The sequence below is a fragment of the Phaseolus vulgaris genome, chromosome 10 (genome assembly GCF_051622355.1).
Source record: "Phaseolus vulgaris cultivar YP4 chromosome 10, ASM5162235v1, whole genome shotgun sequence".
Taxonomy (NCBI): Eukaryota; Viridiplantae; Streptophyta; class Magnoliopsida; order Fabales; family Fabaceae; genus Phaseolus; species Phaseolus vulgaris.
In genome coordinates this window covers 11768503-11782006 of record NC_143507.1, presented here as the reverse complement: position 1 = coordinate 11782006, position 13504 = coordinate 11768503, and the positions used below count along the sequence as shown (strand labels likewise).

The 13504-nt window shown below is 48.7% G+C and overlaps 2 protein-coding genes across 3 annotated transcripts; both read left to right on the top strand.

Moving 5' to 3' along the window:
* Positions 1-217: 217 nt before the first annotated feature.
* On the top strand, positions 218-1983 carry LOC137814109 (uncharacterized). Its single transcript, XM_090296065.1, has 3 exons — positions 218-758; positions 867-1600; positions 1855-1983. Exons 1-3 carry the CDS (start codon positions 218-220, stop codon positions 1981-1983), a joined length of 1404 nt encoding a protein of 467 aa, XP_090152191.1.
* Positions 1984-7796: 5813 nt separating this feature from the next.
* Positions 7797-8692, top strand: LOC137818392 (uncharacterized). 2 transcript variants are annotated; one of them, XM_068621795.1, is made up of 3 exons: positions 7797-7902; positions 8053-8191; positions 8438-8692. In XM_068621795.1, exons 2-3 carry the CDS (start codon positions 8063-8065, stop codon positions 8537-8539), a joined length of 231 nt encoding a protein of 76 aa, XP_068477896.1. In that variant the 5' UTR covers positions 7797-7902; positions 8053-8062; the 3' UTR covers positions 8540-8692. The 2 variants fall into 2 exon arrangements, with proteins under 2 accessions (XP_068477896.1, XP_068477897.1); XM_068621796.1 differs by having other exon boundaries at positions 7801-7902; positions 8058-8191.
* Positions 8693-13504: the final 4812 nt, after the last annotated feature.

Below are 13504 nucleotides of genomic sequence, written 5' to 3'. Positions count from 1 at the left end.
GGAACGTATTTGCGGAGGACGGAGTTTGACGTGGCGAGACCTTCAACGTTCAAGTCACCGACAAGATCATTTGGCGCCCACCGTGGGGCCCGTGTGAAATTGTGATCCCATCCACTGTGCTGCTAGATTTCGTGTGTTCTTGAGATTCTTTGCTGCAAGAATGAGAAAGACAAGGCAAACTTCACCCGCGCCATCCGTCGAAGAAGGAGCTGTGATGATGGCGCAAGTCTTGGAGATAATACGCGTGCTACAAGACGATGTGGCGGCGTCAAGAATGGCGCAAGAGAGGATGCAAGCGGACTTGGCTGCATCGCAAGGCAGGAACGAAGATTTGAACTGGGTTAACGAAGAACTGCGCAAGTCTTTAAAAGCGCAGAAAGAGGGGGTGGTGGAGGAAGGAGTGGCACCACCACTATCTCCCCCCAGGACCTTCCCCATGCCATTCTCATCTGAAATAATGGGTGCAGTGGTGCCACCAGGCTTGGTGGGGGTGAAGGCCTCGTTCACGGGGGTAGAGGATCCAGAAGCGCACCTGACGGCGTTCCACACCCAGATGATGCTTTCTGGAGGCTCAGATGCCATATACTGCAAGCTATTCATGAGCACCCTGAGTGGGATTGCGCTAGAGTTTGTGAGCCTGCCAGACGGCCACATCACTTCGTTTCAACAATTCTCAAAGCTGTTCATGGAGCAGTATATCGTGAACAGGGCACCCCCAGTGGTGTCGTACGATCTCTTCGATGTGCGCCCGAACCAAGGTGAGTCCCTCCGGGATTACCTTAGCCATTTTGGGGCGCAGGTGGTGAGGCTGCCCAGCAAAGATGAAGATATGCTGGTGCACGCGTTCAAGAAAGGGGTTCTTGCAGGCCCCTTTAGTGAATCTCTGATCAGGCATCGCCCCAGCACTTTCGCGGAGATTAGGCGTCGTGTTGTGGCGCACATCACTGCAGAAACAACGGTTTCTGAGAAAAGGGAAAGCGTGATCCCTAACAAATCGCGCGCAGGACTGAGCAGGACTCAGCAGCCGATGAGGGTGCACGAGGCCAAAGAGGGAAAGAGGGCTCAGGGAAAACCTCGCCCTTACGAGCCTCGAAGGGACCAGAATGAGGGGCGCACGAGGGAGAGCAACGCACCCCCAGGTTTGATTTTGTGGTGGAGCTGGCTGCGAGCACCGAAGAAGACCGACAGGGTGCTGGGGCGAAAGAAAGACGTATGGTGTGAGTTCCATCAGGCTTATGGACACCCACTCCGCACGTGCTTGGCGTTGGGACACCAACTCGCGGAGTTGGTGAAAAGTGGTTTTCTGAGCGATTACTTGCGAGAGCCGCAAGGTGATCAAGCATTGGGGGCCCCAGCAGGGGATCCGCAGCACGAAGTACCGGTGCACGGGGAGGTGCACACGATCGCGGGAGGTTTCTCTGGGAGAGGATGTACGGCCTCTCAGAGAAAGAAGTACGCGTGGTCGGTGATGGCAGTCGACTCGGCGGAGGAGGATCACTCCCTCGACGTTGACATCGTCTTTACCAAAGCCGATTTCCGGGACATTGTGCCTCACGACAACGACCCAATAGTTATCTCCCTTGTCACGACAGGGAGGAAGGTGCACAGGGTCCTCGTGGACCAGGGAAGCTCGGCAGACGTGATGTTCTGGCCGACGTTCAGCAAGCTGCAGCTGTCCCCTGACCATCTGAAGCCATACCCGGGGTGTTAGTATGGTTTCGCAGGGGACCAGGTAGAGGTGCGGGGCTATGTGGAGCTGAGGACCACATTCACGGACGGTGCCACAGCCCGCACTGAGAAAATTAAGTACTTGGTGGTTAATGCTCCGTCCGCTTACAACATACTGTTGGGAAGACCGACGCTCAACAGGTTAGGAGCCGTACCATCGACAAGGCACATGAAGCTAAAGATGCCTTCGATGGAGGGGGTAGTGGTTACCATAAAATCGGACCAAAAGGAAGCCCGTCGCTGCTACGAAAATAGTCTCAAGCAGCGGAGAAGCGTGTGCCATGTTACCATGACGCCGCCACCAAGGTTGGACGAAGGAAGAGCGGAAGTCGCGACGTTGGTAAGAGGCACGCACGGCGACGAGGAGATGGAAGAAGCAATGCTTGGGGGCTCGGGAAGTGCTCAGGATGAGGGCGAGAGAGATCGCGCCTCGCGAATCTGGGATTGCGAGGGCGGTCATCGCCAGAGAGAGAAGACCCACCCGACTGAGGGGTGGGTGGAGGCAGAGCCGGTCGCGCAGATCACCGCTCACAAGGTTCAACAGTTTGTGTGGAAAAATGTCGTGTGCCGTTTCGGAGTGCCTAAGCGTCTGGTTTCCGACAATGGCACCCAGTTTACGAGTCATCAGCTGAGGAACCTATGCGAGGAGGTGGGAATACAACAGGTGTTCGCCTCGGTAGAACACCCTCAAACGAACGGGCAGGTGGAATCGGCCAACCGAGTGTTGCTCAAAGGGCTGAAGAGAAGGATAGAAAAGGCCAAAGGAACATGGGCGGAAGAAGTTCCCAAGATCGTATGGGCCTATCACACCACTCCGCAATCTAGCACCCATGAGACACCTTTCAGCTTGGTCTATGGGTCAGACGCTATGATTCTCGTGGAGATACAAGAAAATTCACCATTCTGAGTTTCGTGGCCGAGAAGTCCAACGAGGAGAGAAAGGTGAACCTAGACCTTTTGGACGAGATACGAGAAGGGTCAGCGCTGAAGCTGTAAAGAGAAGGGTGGAGCGAAGGCACAACTCCAAGGTGAGGCAGAGGTAGTTCCAGGAGGGAAATCTGGTGATGAGGAAAGCGCATCAGCACGAGATAGAAAATAAGTTGTCTCCCAAGTGGACCGGCCCGTTCAGAGTAGTGGAGGCGTTGGAGAACGGCGCTTATCGGCTGGAGACCTTGGATGGAGGGGCAATCCCCCGGACGTGGAACGCCATGCACTTAAAACTCTACTTTAGTTAAAATATTGTAGTAAAGCCGCGCTTTCGCGCCAGGGCAAACAATGTGAACAAGTTCAAGGGAAAGCCCTTTTCCCAGGAATAAAACGAGGTTATCAGTATAAAGTTTGCAAGTTTTTGAATTTAAAATCCTCTTCGCCCCAGGCGCGAGCGCAGGTGATCGGTTAGGCCTCCCTCGCCCTAGGCGCGAGGGTAGCCAACCGGTTCAAGGTCCTCCTCACCCCAGGTGTGAGTACAGGCAACTAAGGTTCGAAACGTCAAGGGCGCTAGTAAGCCCAAAGAAGGGAAAGGAAGGATTCGAGAAACGCCTTTACCCAAGTGGCTTAGCGTCAATATTGGCTCGGTAGAACTCTTAGTCAAACCCCTTCTCACCCAAGGAGTGAGAAGGTGGGAGTACCACCCGAAGTTCTGAGGGTCGATGGCCTTGGGGCAGGCAAGAGGGTTTGTCGAGAAACACTCTTCCTCCCAAAGCAAGGCATCATCCTAGAACGATCGGTGTGGAAGTCCTCTATGCATTTAGCGCTGGAGCGACGAGAAATCCATAAAGGTATAAGGAGGGAAAGGGGAGCAAGATGACCGGTCCCTGGTCGGCTATCGGTGAATGAAGCATACATAGCATGAGGGGAATCGCGCTAAGTAAACAGCTATAAACATACATAGCAAGAGACGAAAAAGACACCCCGCAGAAGGAAGAAAGAAGGCATGGAATATATGCAGTAAAAAGTCCTTTACATTAGGAAATTTGAAGAAAAGAGAAAGTAAAACAGCAGGTGATCAGGGATGAACGACCTTGCCGTCCACCACCTCAAATTCTATAGATAGTTGGGAACGGTCGACCTCTGGGAAGACACACTTGAGTTGCTCGAGAGCGAAGTCAAAACCCTCAGCGAAGGTGTCGGCCGCCTCTTCCCATAGCTTGGCCTTCTCGGCCTCGAACCCAGCCTTGTCGGTCTCAAGCACAACCTTCTCGGTGGTCAGGGTGGCAATGGCCGACTCGGCTTCTTTAAGCTTCTGATCGCTCGCGGCGAGAGCCTCCGCCAAATTCGCATTCTGTTGGCGCATATAGACGTTCTCAGCCTCGAGTTGGATGGCCTTACCAGTGGTCTCCAGCAGCTCGGAATCAAGGGCGGCGACAGCATCCCCCATCAGCATCTCAGTTTTTATGGTCTCTTGGACTTGTTGGACACGCGCCAATTTGGTTTCCTCCAGCAGGTCCTTCAGCATGCCATTGGTGTCTTGCAAAGCCTCATAGTCACTTTGCAGCGACTCCTGTTGGCCAAGCAGCTCCTTTACCTTTCCCTCTAGCTTTTCGAGGCGGCGATGTTGCATGGAGAATTCCAAAGAAAGCACCATCTGACGGGCCAGATGGAGGTCCACCTCGCTAAAGCTCCACTTGACCAGCTCTTGATTCTGGAGCAGTTGTTTGGTTAGGCGGAGAACCTTGGGGAGCCCCTCGGAGCTGGGGCCCGTTGCGCGGAAGGAACTCTCACCACCGCCCTCAGTTGAGGTGGCAGAGTCTTGGGGGCGCGGTGATGGCAGGGGGCGAGGTGTTCCCTCCGAGCGCGCGACCCCACTCCCAGCTGCTTGAGTCGGTGGGGGTGACTTTGCTGGGGGTGGGGAGATCAGGGGGGCTGGTGATGGAGGGCGCTCAGGGGAGGCCTGTGCCTGAGGGATCGGGTTGACATCACCCTCAGGGCCCTCGGTTCCCCTCCTTTTTCGTTGGACCAAGGGGAATCCAGAGCTCTCCTCTTCAACAGTTATAACGGTGGTGGGGGCCTTCATCAACCGTTTTCTCTTCTTGTCACCCCTGGTCTCACGCCCTTCAGCTGGCGCGACCGAGATGGGGTAAGCGCGAATAGGTTCGGCGATCGCCTCCCCTTCAGAAGGTGCCTCAGCAGCCCGTCGACTCTTGGCTAGAGCAAGCAACCTTTGCCGCTTTTCCTTATCAGAAGTCATATCTGCATCAATCCGACATAACGAAGGGTTAGCATACCAAGGCTCAAGAAAGCAATCCAAGCACAGAAAGGTAGTTAGCAAATGCATGCATGAGGGGCATGTTGGAGAAAAGCAAAGTTGCATGCCCAGGAGAGTGGCAAGTAGGAAAGGAAAAGAGGAGACAAACCGATGTATTTTTCGAGCTTTTCAGCATCGAACTCGTGCTTAATAAGGGTGGAAGAACCAAATTTGGCGCCCAAGCTTGAAAGGAAGCCGCACAGCTCGCGCTCATATGGGGCCATGGTCTCCAAGCCTCGGGGTTTCCTAAACTCCACTTTAGGGACCCAGTAGAGAGGAAAGCCCTCGAGAAGGGCGGGGCTGTGTCTGTTGGAGGTGATCATGTAGAATCTGCCTTTCCAATCCTTGAAGGACTGCTGGTACAGACCCAAGATCACCCTCCCTGTCACTCCATTTAAGTTGACCCACGACCTATCACCCGGGTTCTTAGCCTCGAAAAAGTAGAGGAAGACGTCGGTCGATGGAGGGTGCCCAAAATGGTTGCATAAGATTTCAAACGCCCGGATGAAGCCCCAAGCATTCGGATGGAGTTGGCAAGGGGCGACGACGTTTAGCTCAGTAAGGAGTTACTTCACGAAGAAGGTGAAGGGAAGGCGGAGGCGCAGCCTCTTAAAGATTGCTGAGTAGATGAAAGTAAAGGGCACCCCGTTGGTGGCCCTGTCATCTACGCAAACGGGCATGCCTTGGGGGGGGATGCGCACGCCCAGGTTTTGGTCGTCCTCCCTGTCGATGGCACATGAAGGCTCATCTGCAGCACCCTTCAGCAAGGTGGCGAGGTGATCGGCTGGGAGTTGGTTGGATGTTTCGGCGAGTAGGTGGAGGGGAGCCCACTTGTACGCTTGCGCGTAGCCTTGTAGAGGGAGCGTCGCCCTGGGTTGCGTACTCGCCGAGGGAGTTGCGCTCGTCGAGGGCGATGAAGGTGCACTGGCGGAAGGCTGTGCACCAGAAGATGAGGCAAGGCACACGGTGGTTTTTGTGCGAGCCATTGTCCGTAACTACAATGGAGAAGGAAAAAGGTGAGGAATCAATAAAAAACTAGAAAAAGACGAAGGGAGCAAATGCTATGGTTCGAAGGGGTAGAGAAATGACGGCAATGAAGAGGAAGAAGAAGCGGAACATAGAAAAACCAGAAGGGGTCTCGGTACAGTGCAGAAGAAGAAAAGTGACCCATGATGCATGCACGATGCGGTTTTTGAGCAATGCAATCGGTAGAAAATATTCAAATACGCCATAGATGAAGAAAGGAAGTACCTTTTGTGATCGCGAACGATTTCTGAAAGCCTGGGAATGGAGAAGATGAATCGCAGAAGGAGGGTTCGAGAGTTGCAGAGAAACGTGTTGGGGAAGATAATGAAACAGTAAGAGGCGCGTAAGTTTTTGAATAAGGGAACTGCAAGCGACGTTTCACGCTAGCCATTGATGCGCACACGTGTCGCAAGATTAGGGAAGGAAAGCGTAACGTCACTTAAAGCACAACACGTGATGTGGCACGTGATGTGGCGTCACTTGCCACGTGGCCAACGAGAACGAGCACTTAGTCTCTTCGCTGAGAACAGGTGCGCAGCTCGAGACTGGGGGGCTTGTGATCCGGTCGGTCATCGGTCTAGGGTGACGTCAGTGACTGATGGCCACGTGGGCCGTTCTTAGTGGGCCATGTGGGCCGTTCTTAGTGGGCCATGTGGGCCGGGGAAGCTGATGTGCCTTGAAGAGGGTCACCTGGAGGGTGATCGATGATCAGGCGAAGATCGGTGATCAGAGGGCGATCGGTCGTCGTATCACACGCAGTTAAGCTAGGAACGAGAAGGGATTCCCGGCAAGAGCGTTGCATACGAGTCTTGTGTGGCAGAGTATCAGAGATCAGAGAGGTTAGGCGTTTTGCAGTACCATGCATGAGAGTGGTCTAAGGGAGCTAGCAGTCAGTCGGTGATTGGTGCTCTCTTAGCCCATAACGTGCATGGGGCAAAACAGGGGTGATCGTTCACGCGTTAGGTGATGCCTGGTATGCGCGCTTGTCCAAGTTGCACCTGGTACTCACGCTGAGGCTGCCCGATACGCCCAATGAATGAAACACGCTAAGTTACTTCGTACACGGATAACTTGGGCGCGCGACAGGGTATATAAAGGCTTTCCACGCTCATTACGAAGGTACGTTTCATACTGACATGTGACTAGTTTTCGCACAGAGAGGAGAGAGAGAATCACAGAGTGCACGAGTCTCACTGAGATTCAGAGTACACGATTCTTTGGTGGTCTTGTTTGACTGACTTGAGCGTCGGAGTACAATCGGCCGCTAGAGACGCCGTTTGTAGTGTTTTCGCAGGTTCGCCCGGACTAATTGGAACGTATTTGCGGAGGACGGAGTTTGACGTGGCGAGACCTTCAACGTTCAAGTCACCGGCAAGATCATTATAATTTTATTAAACACTTTCAAAAAGTTATTTTTAAGAAAAATATAAAATAGAGGTCTGTTAGTAAATGTAGGAGGTGCAAATAACAGTGGGTCGTCCCAGAAAGTCGATTGGGTTAAGAAAATGAGGCAACCCGTGTAGGCAAAAACCCAACATTTTTTAACCTACACCCAACAAAATTTTCAAATTCCAAAAATGTCTTTTATTTTAAAAATGAAAATCTAGAATTAAAAATAATACATTATGAAAAAGGAAATTCAGAAGAGATTATTGTGTTTTAAAAATAAAAATCCAAAAAAAAAAAATCAAAATTCCATTTCGAATAAGAAAATTTGGAATTAAAAATAATACATTCCAAAAAAAAGAATTCAAAATATTTTTATATGTACCTATTTTTTAAGGGCATTTTCGTCTTTTTCCTAGAATTGGGTGCAGTGATTTTGTGCAGGAAGCAATTGCCATTGGGGTATCTTCCATTCTTCCACTTCAGTCCTGTTGTGTTGTGTTATCTTGGTTCTCTGGGTAAAAATGAATTATTTCATATCTCTATTAGTGTTTGGTTATGTTATGATGATTGATTCAGATCAATTTTCCTCTTTATTTATTGATTAATTGGTTTCAAACACAATGCTTGATTCTGTTGCTGTTGGTATTGGTATTTGTTGGTGATAGGAAAGATACGATGTCGTCTCTGGGAACATCCAAAGGGATTCTAGAAATTGCCAAGTTCGGTGTGTATGTGACCGTACCAATCATTCTTATGTACACTTTTGCCAACAATCCCGGCAACCTCCGCAAGTTCATGGGAAATGTATTCTTCTAAATCATCTTCTCATATCTTATATATAATCAGATATATCTATCAATTTTGCACATTCAAGCATCCTGAAATCAGATTATATAATCACTTTGAGAATGAATGAATGTTTTCCAGATCAATTGTCTTATCTTGATGGCTTTGAATTCATTCATGAGTATGAATGCAATTTTGAAATTGTTTTTAACTATAAACTAGTATCTGTACTCCAAATCATATTTCATTGTTATCATGTTACAGAGGTCATACATTGAATATCCACCGGAGGCAGAAAGGCCACCATCACCGGAGGAAATTAGGGAGTTGGCTCGGGAGATGGCCCGTAAAAGGAACCTTGTCTGATGATGTTCTATGTTTGGTTGCACTGCAGGGTTTGTGTAACAGAAACACTGGTTATGCAGTAAATATGTTTATTGCTATTGCTACGTGTAATACTAAATCAGGATTTTCAAGATACTCTTCATGAAAATAGATGTTTTATTTTTCAAAAGTTCACATAGTTTTGGTGCACGTACTTCCTACAACTACTGTCTTATCTTCAAATCTAAAAAAAAATTCCATATTTTGGAGATTCTGTTATATTGTTATTCATATGTTCTGGTTGAGTGGTGGGTGTTATTTATTGGGAAAATCAAGGATATGAAAACATCCCAATTGTAGAAAATGCAGCAACAAGCCTTTAAGATTCATGGACTGATTTTGTGCATCTGGGATTTGTCATCCTTTGAAGATCTAACAATGAAACCAATTTAACAAAGGCTTGCCTTTTTCTCTTTGTTCTTTTTCAGTTGCTTTATGATGAAAAATTCTTGCCTATATTACATTGATTTCTTTCAACTATCTTCAATGAAACATCCTGTCAAGAAATTAATAAAGTGTAAGTAAGGCGAGTCAACATTAACAATTTCTTTATAATACAAAGATAAATTGTAGACATTTTGCACTGACTCTACTTTAGATGCCTCCCATTGAAACGACACGTGAAGAGTGTATGTTCAGTTAGCTCATTGAAATCATTTGCACCTAACTTCCCTGGAGCGTCTCTAACCTTTTTTTCAACCTAGCTTTTCCAACCAGAATAGCCTTTTTAAGAAATAAGAGTTTTTCAAAAACGATTTTCCTATAATTTTCCTTGCAAACATTGACTAGCTCAAAGTTGTTTTCTACCCTCATCATACATGCACCTTCACAAGTCCATGTGTTTTAGTTCTTTCTCGTCCTCACCCCCTTGTTGGGAAATGATTATAGATTTAGAGTTGAACGAGGATGGTATTGCAATGAAAATGAACGTATGTGTACGTTAGTGCTTGTTTACTCTCCTGGCATATAAATTGTTAGGCTTCGCTACTGTTAATCTAAAACTAGGGTTACCAAAAACTTCTCTGCCTTCTTTTTCCTATTGCTTAGTCCCCTATAAGGGTAAAAAAGGGCCATGGGCCTTACAAAAACCTTTCAATAATAAAAACATACTAATAATAAAATGGCAGACATTTTCTAAGGACACATGAGTCTATCCTATTATAAAGTCCTTCATCCAGTTGGGCTGTCTTTTTGGTCTTGTGCTTGTGTATGGGCCCAGTCTAACATTACTATCCGCGCCACTAGACACTTTGTCCTCAAAGTGGGATCTTGGAATTAGTTGGGCCGTTGGACGGTGACTGGGCTGTTGTGGGTTCTCGTGGGTTTGGATATGGGGTGAGGTGTATGTAATCTGGCGCGGGGGTGCAGGAATTGGATGGGCCATTAAGGGTGAGTTGGGTTGGGTATTGGTTGTTGAGTCATTAGGGTTTGTAGGGAGTGGTGCTGGGGTTTTAGGGTTTTGAGGGGGTGGCGCCGTTTGAGGTGCTTTAGAATTAGGGTTTGTATTGCGTGGAGTGCTAGCGTTGGGCTCGAGGTGTGGGGAAGCTGCACCAGCAGTGAGTGGGACGCGCGGCTCGAGGTGTGGGGAAGTTGCACCATCAGTGAGTGGGACACGCGGCACACTCTTGTTGGCTCCGTCAGGAAACGCGTTCAGCCCATTAATGGGCGTGGGAAGGGTTTGTTGGTGCGTGTGGGGCTCGAGGCGTGGGAAAACCGCGTCACCAGTGAGTGGGACACGTGGCGCGCTATTGTTGATTCTATCAGAACGCGTGTTGAGGTGATTATGAGGCGTGGAGATGGCTTGTTGGTGGGGCGCGTGAGCGTGAGGCTCGATGCCAGCTAAGTCGGTGTGATTTGTGAGTGTAACACATGGCGTGTTGTCATTGGGTTCCTGATACGGTGAGTTCAGAGCGTTCTGATTTGGGTTGGGAGATGAGTTAAGTGGTGTTGGAAGTGCCAAGTTCTTGGATTTGGTAGAAAGACCCTGGTGTTCTCCCACAGGTCCTTTGAAAGGTCTGAGCAGCGAAACGTGAAAAACCGGGTGAACCCGCGCCGACGGTGGCAGTTGAAGCTCATATGCGACGGCACCGATGCGGCGTAGTATCTGGTATGGGCCTGAAAAACGCGGGCCAAGCTTTTGGTGTGTTCGCCGTTCCAATGAGTGTTGCCGGTAGGGTTGGAGTCGTACCCACACCCATTCTCCTGGTTTGAAACTACGATCTGTGCGGTGGCGATTAGCTTGGTCACACATGCGCTGGCGTGTGCGACGCAAGTGCTCCTTAAGGTCGTGGAGGATGACGGTGTGTGCCGACAGTGTCTCTTGGATGGAGGTTCCAACGTTTGGGACGCTTAAGAAATCAACTACTGTGGGTGGTTGTCGACCGTACAACGCATGGAACGGGGAGGTTCCAATAGCCGAGTGGTACGTTGTATTATGCCAAAGTTCTGCCAAGTGAAGATATTTGTACCACTTGTTTGGTTGGTTTCCCACAAAACATCTCAGGTAGGCCTCTAAGCCGCGGTTCAATACCTCTGTTTGACCGTTCGTTTGGGGATGGTATGACGAGCTAAATTTTAACGTTGTTCCTTGTGCTTTGAACAGGTGCTGCCAGAAAGTGCTAACAAACAAGGGGTCGCGATCTGAGACAATGGTTTTTGGTAGTCCGTGGAGGCGACAAATTTCTACTGAGAAAGATTTGGCTAGTTGCTGGGCCGTGAAGTGTGTGGGCAGAGCGATGAAATGCGCATATTTTGTGAGTCTGTCGCACAATATCCAAATGACCGAGTGTCCGGATGAGACTGGAAGGTGAGTAATAAAATCCATTGATATGTCCTCCCATACTTGTTTGGGAATTGGTAATGGTTGCAGTAAACCCTGAGTTTTGGTTGGCATATACTTATTTTTTTGGCATGTGGAGCATTGTTGGACAAAACGATGGACGTCTCTGGTCCATTTCGGCCAATAGAATGAAGCGGCTATGCGCTTGAGAGTTGGTTTGATGCTGGAATGGCCGCCATAAGGGGAAGCATGGAACTCTGTCATAATGCGCTGGCGGAAATCAGATGATGCTGGCACGAATATCTGATGGCGAAAAAACAGTAAACCGTGGCTAGTGGAGAACAAGCTTGGCTGTTGTTGACTGCTTGTGCACGCCTGGAACACTCCCTGACCTTCTGTGGTGGCAAAAAAAGTTTGGAGTTCTTGAATAAGCTGCGGAATTGGTGACGACACTGCAAGCAGTATGGTAGAGGAATCATGACCTTGCCTTGAAAGGGCATCAGCCACAGCATTTTCCTTCCCAGGTCGGTAAATAATTTGAAAATCATATCCCTGCAATTTAGCAGTCCATTTCTGTTGTTCTGGGGTCTGAATGGTTTGGGAGAGGAGGGTGTTTAGGCTCTTTTGATTTGTTATGATTCTGAAATGTTGTCCTATGAGGTATTGACGCCATTTTTTTACTGACTCTGTTATGGCATACATCTCTCGGACATATACGGAGGAAGCTTGGAGCTTGGGATTCATCTTTTTGCTGAAAAAAGCTAATGGTTGCCCAGATTGGCTGAGGACGGCTCCTATGGCCACTGCAGAGGCATCTGTTTCGACCACAAAGGGCAGCTTAAAATCTGGAAGGTGTAGTGTAGGCATTGTCTTCATGTGTAATTTTAATTTTTCGAATGCTTGCTGCGCGAGCTCAGTCCATGAAAATTTGTGGTGTTGTAATAAGTCGGTGAGAGGAGCGGCGAGAGTGGCGTAGTGCTTTATGAATTTCCTGTAAAATCCGGTGAGGCCGAGGAACCCCCGTAATTCCGTGAGTGATCGTGGCTGCGGCCAGTCGTGTATGGCTTTGACTTTCTCTGGGTCTGGTTGGACTCCTTGTGCAGAAATAATGTGACCCAAGTAACTAACTTCCGCGGTTGCGAAACTGCACTTTGAAAGCTTGGCAAAAAATTGCTGAGTGTGTAGCACTTCCAATATAGTTTGTAGGTGAGCAATATGATCCTGCAAACTTGGACTATAAATCAAAATATCATAAAAAAAAACTAAGACAAACCGGCGGAGGTATGGTCTGAGAAGATCATTCATGGCTGCCTGAAAAGTAGAAGGAGCGTTAGTTAAACCAAATGGCATCACTAAGAATTCATAGTGGCCATCTATAGTGCGAAACGCTGTTTTGTGAGTGTCTTCTGGGAGAAGCAGTATTTGGTGGTACCCTGAGTGTAGGTCTATTTTAGTAAAAACAGTAGCTGAGCCTAACTCATCGAGCAGTTCATCAATGGTGGGAATGGGGAAGTGGTCATGAATGGTGGTTGCATTTAAGGCTCTGTAATCCACACAGAAACGCCATGTTCCATCTTTTTTTTTTATTAAGAGCACCGGTGAGGAGAATGGGCTTGTACTAGGTTGAATAATGCCCTCTTGCAGCATTTCTGATATCAGTGTTGTAATAACTTCCTTGTGGTGATGTGGGTACCGGTATGGTTTCACTTTGATTGGTGGGGTATGAGGTAAAAGGGGAATATGGTGGTCATGTGGTCTCTGTGGAGGTAACCCTCTTGGTTTTTGAAAAATACCTTGGTATTCCTGAAGGAGGGATTGGATGGGTGAGGGTAGGTGAGATAACGGGGATGTGGGATTATTAATGGTAGTGGCTAAGGTTGTATGGGGGCAGTGTTGGGTGTCCACCGATAGAAGGTGTAAAGAGGCAATAGAGTTATTGGATAGATAGTGGCAAAATTGGTGATAAGTGGTAGCTGATGGGTTGGGTGAGTGGGGGGCTTGCAATGTAATATGTTGGTTGTTGTGGGTAAATTGTATGCTGGGGATTGAGAAATCTGCTTGGATGGACCCTAACGTGCTCAACCATTCCACGCCCAAAACAACATCCGCACCTTCAATCGGAAGAAGGTAAAAGGGAATAGTGAAGGTAGAGTTCTGGAGGGATATGT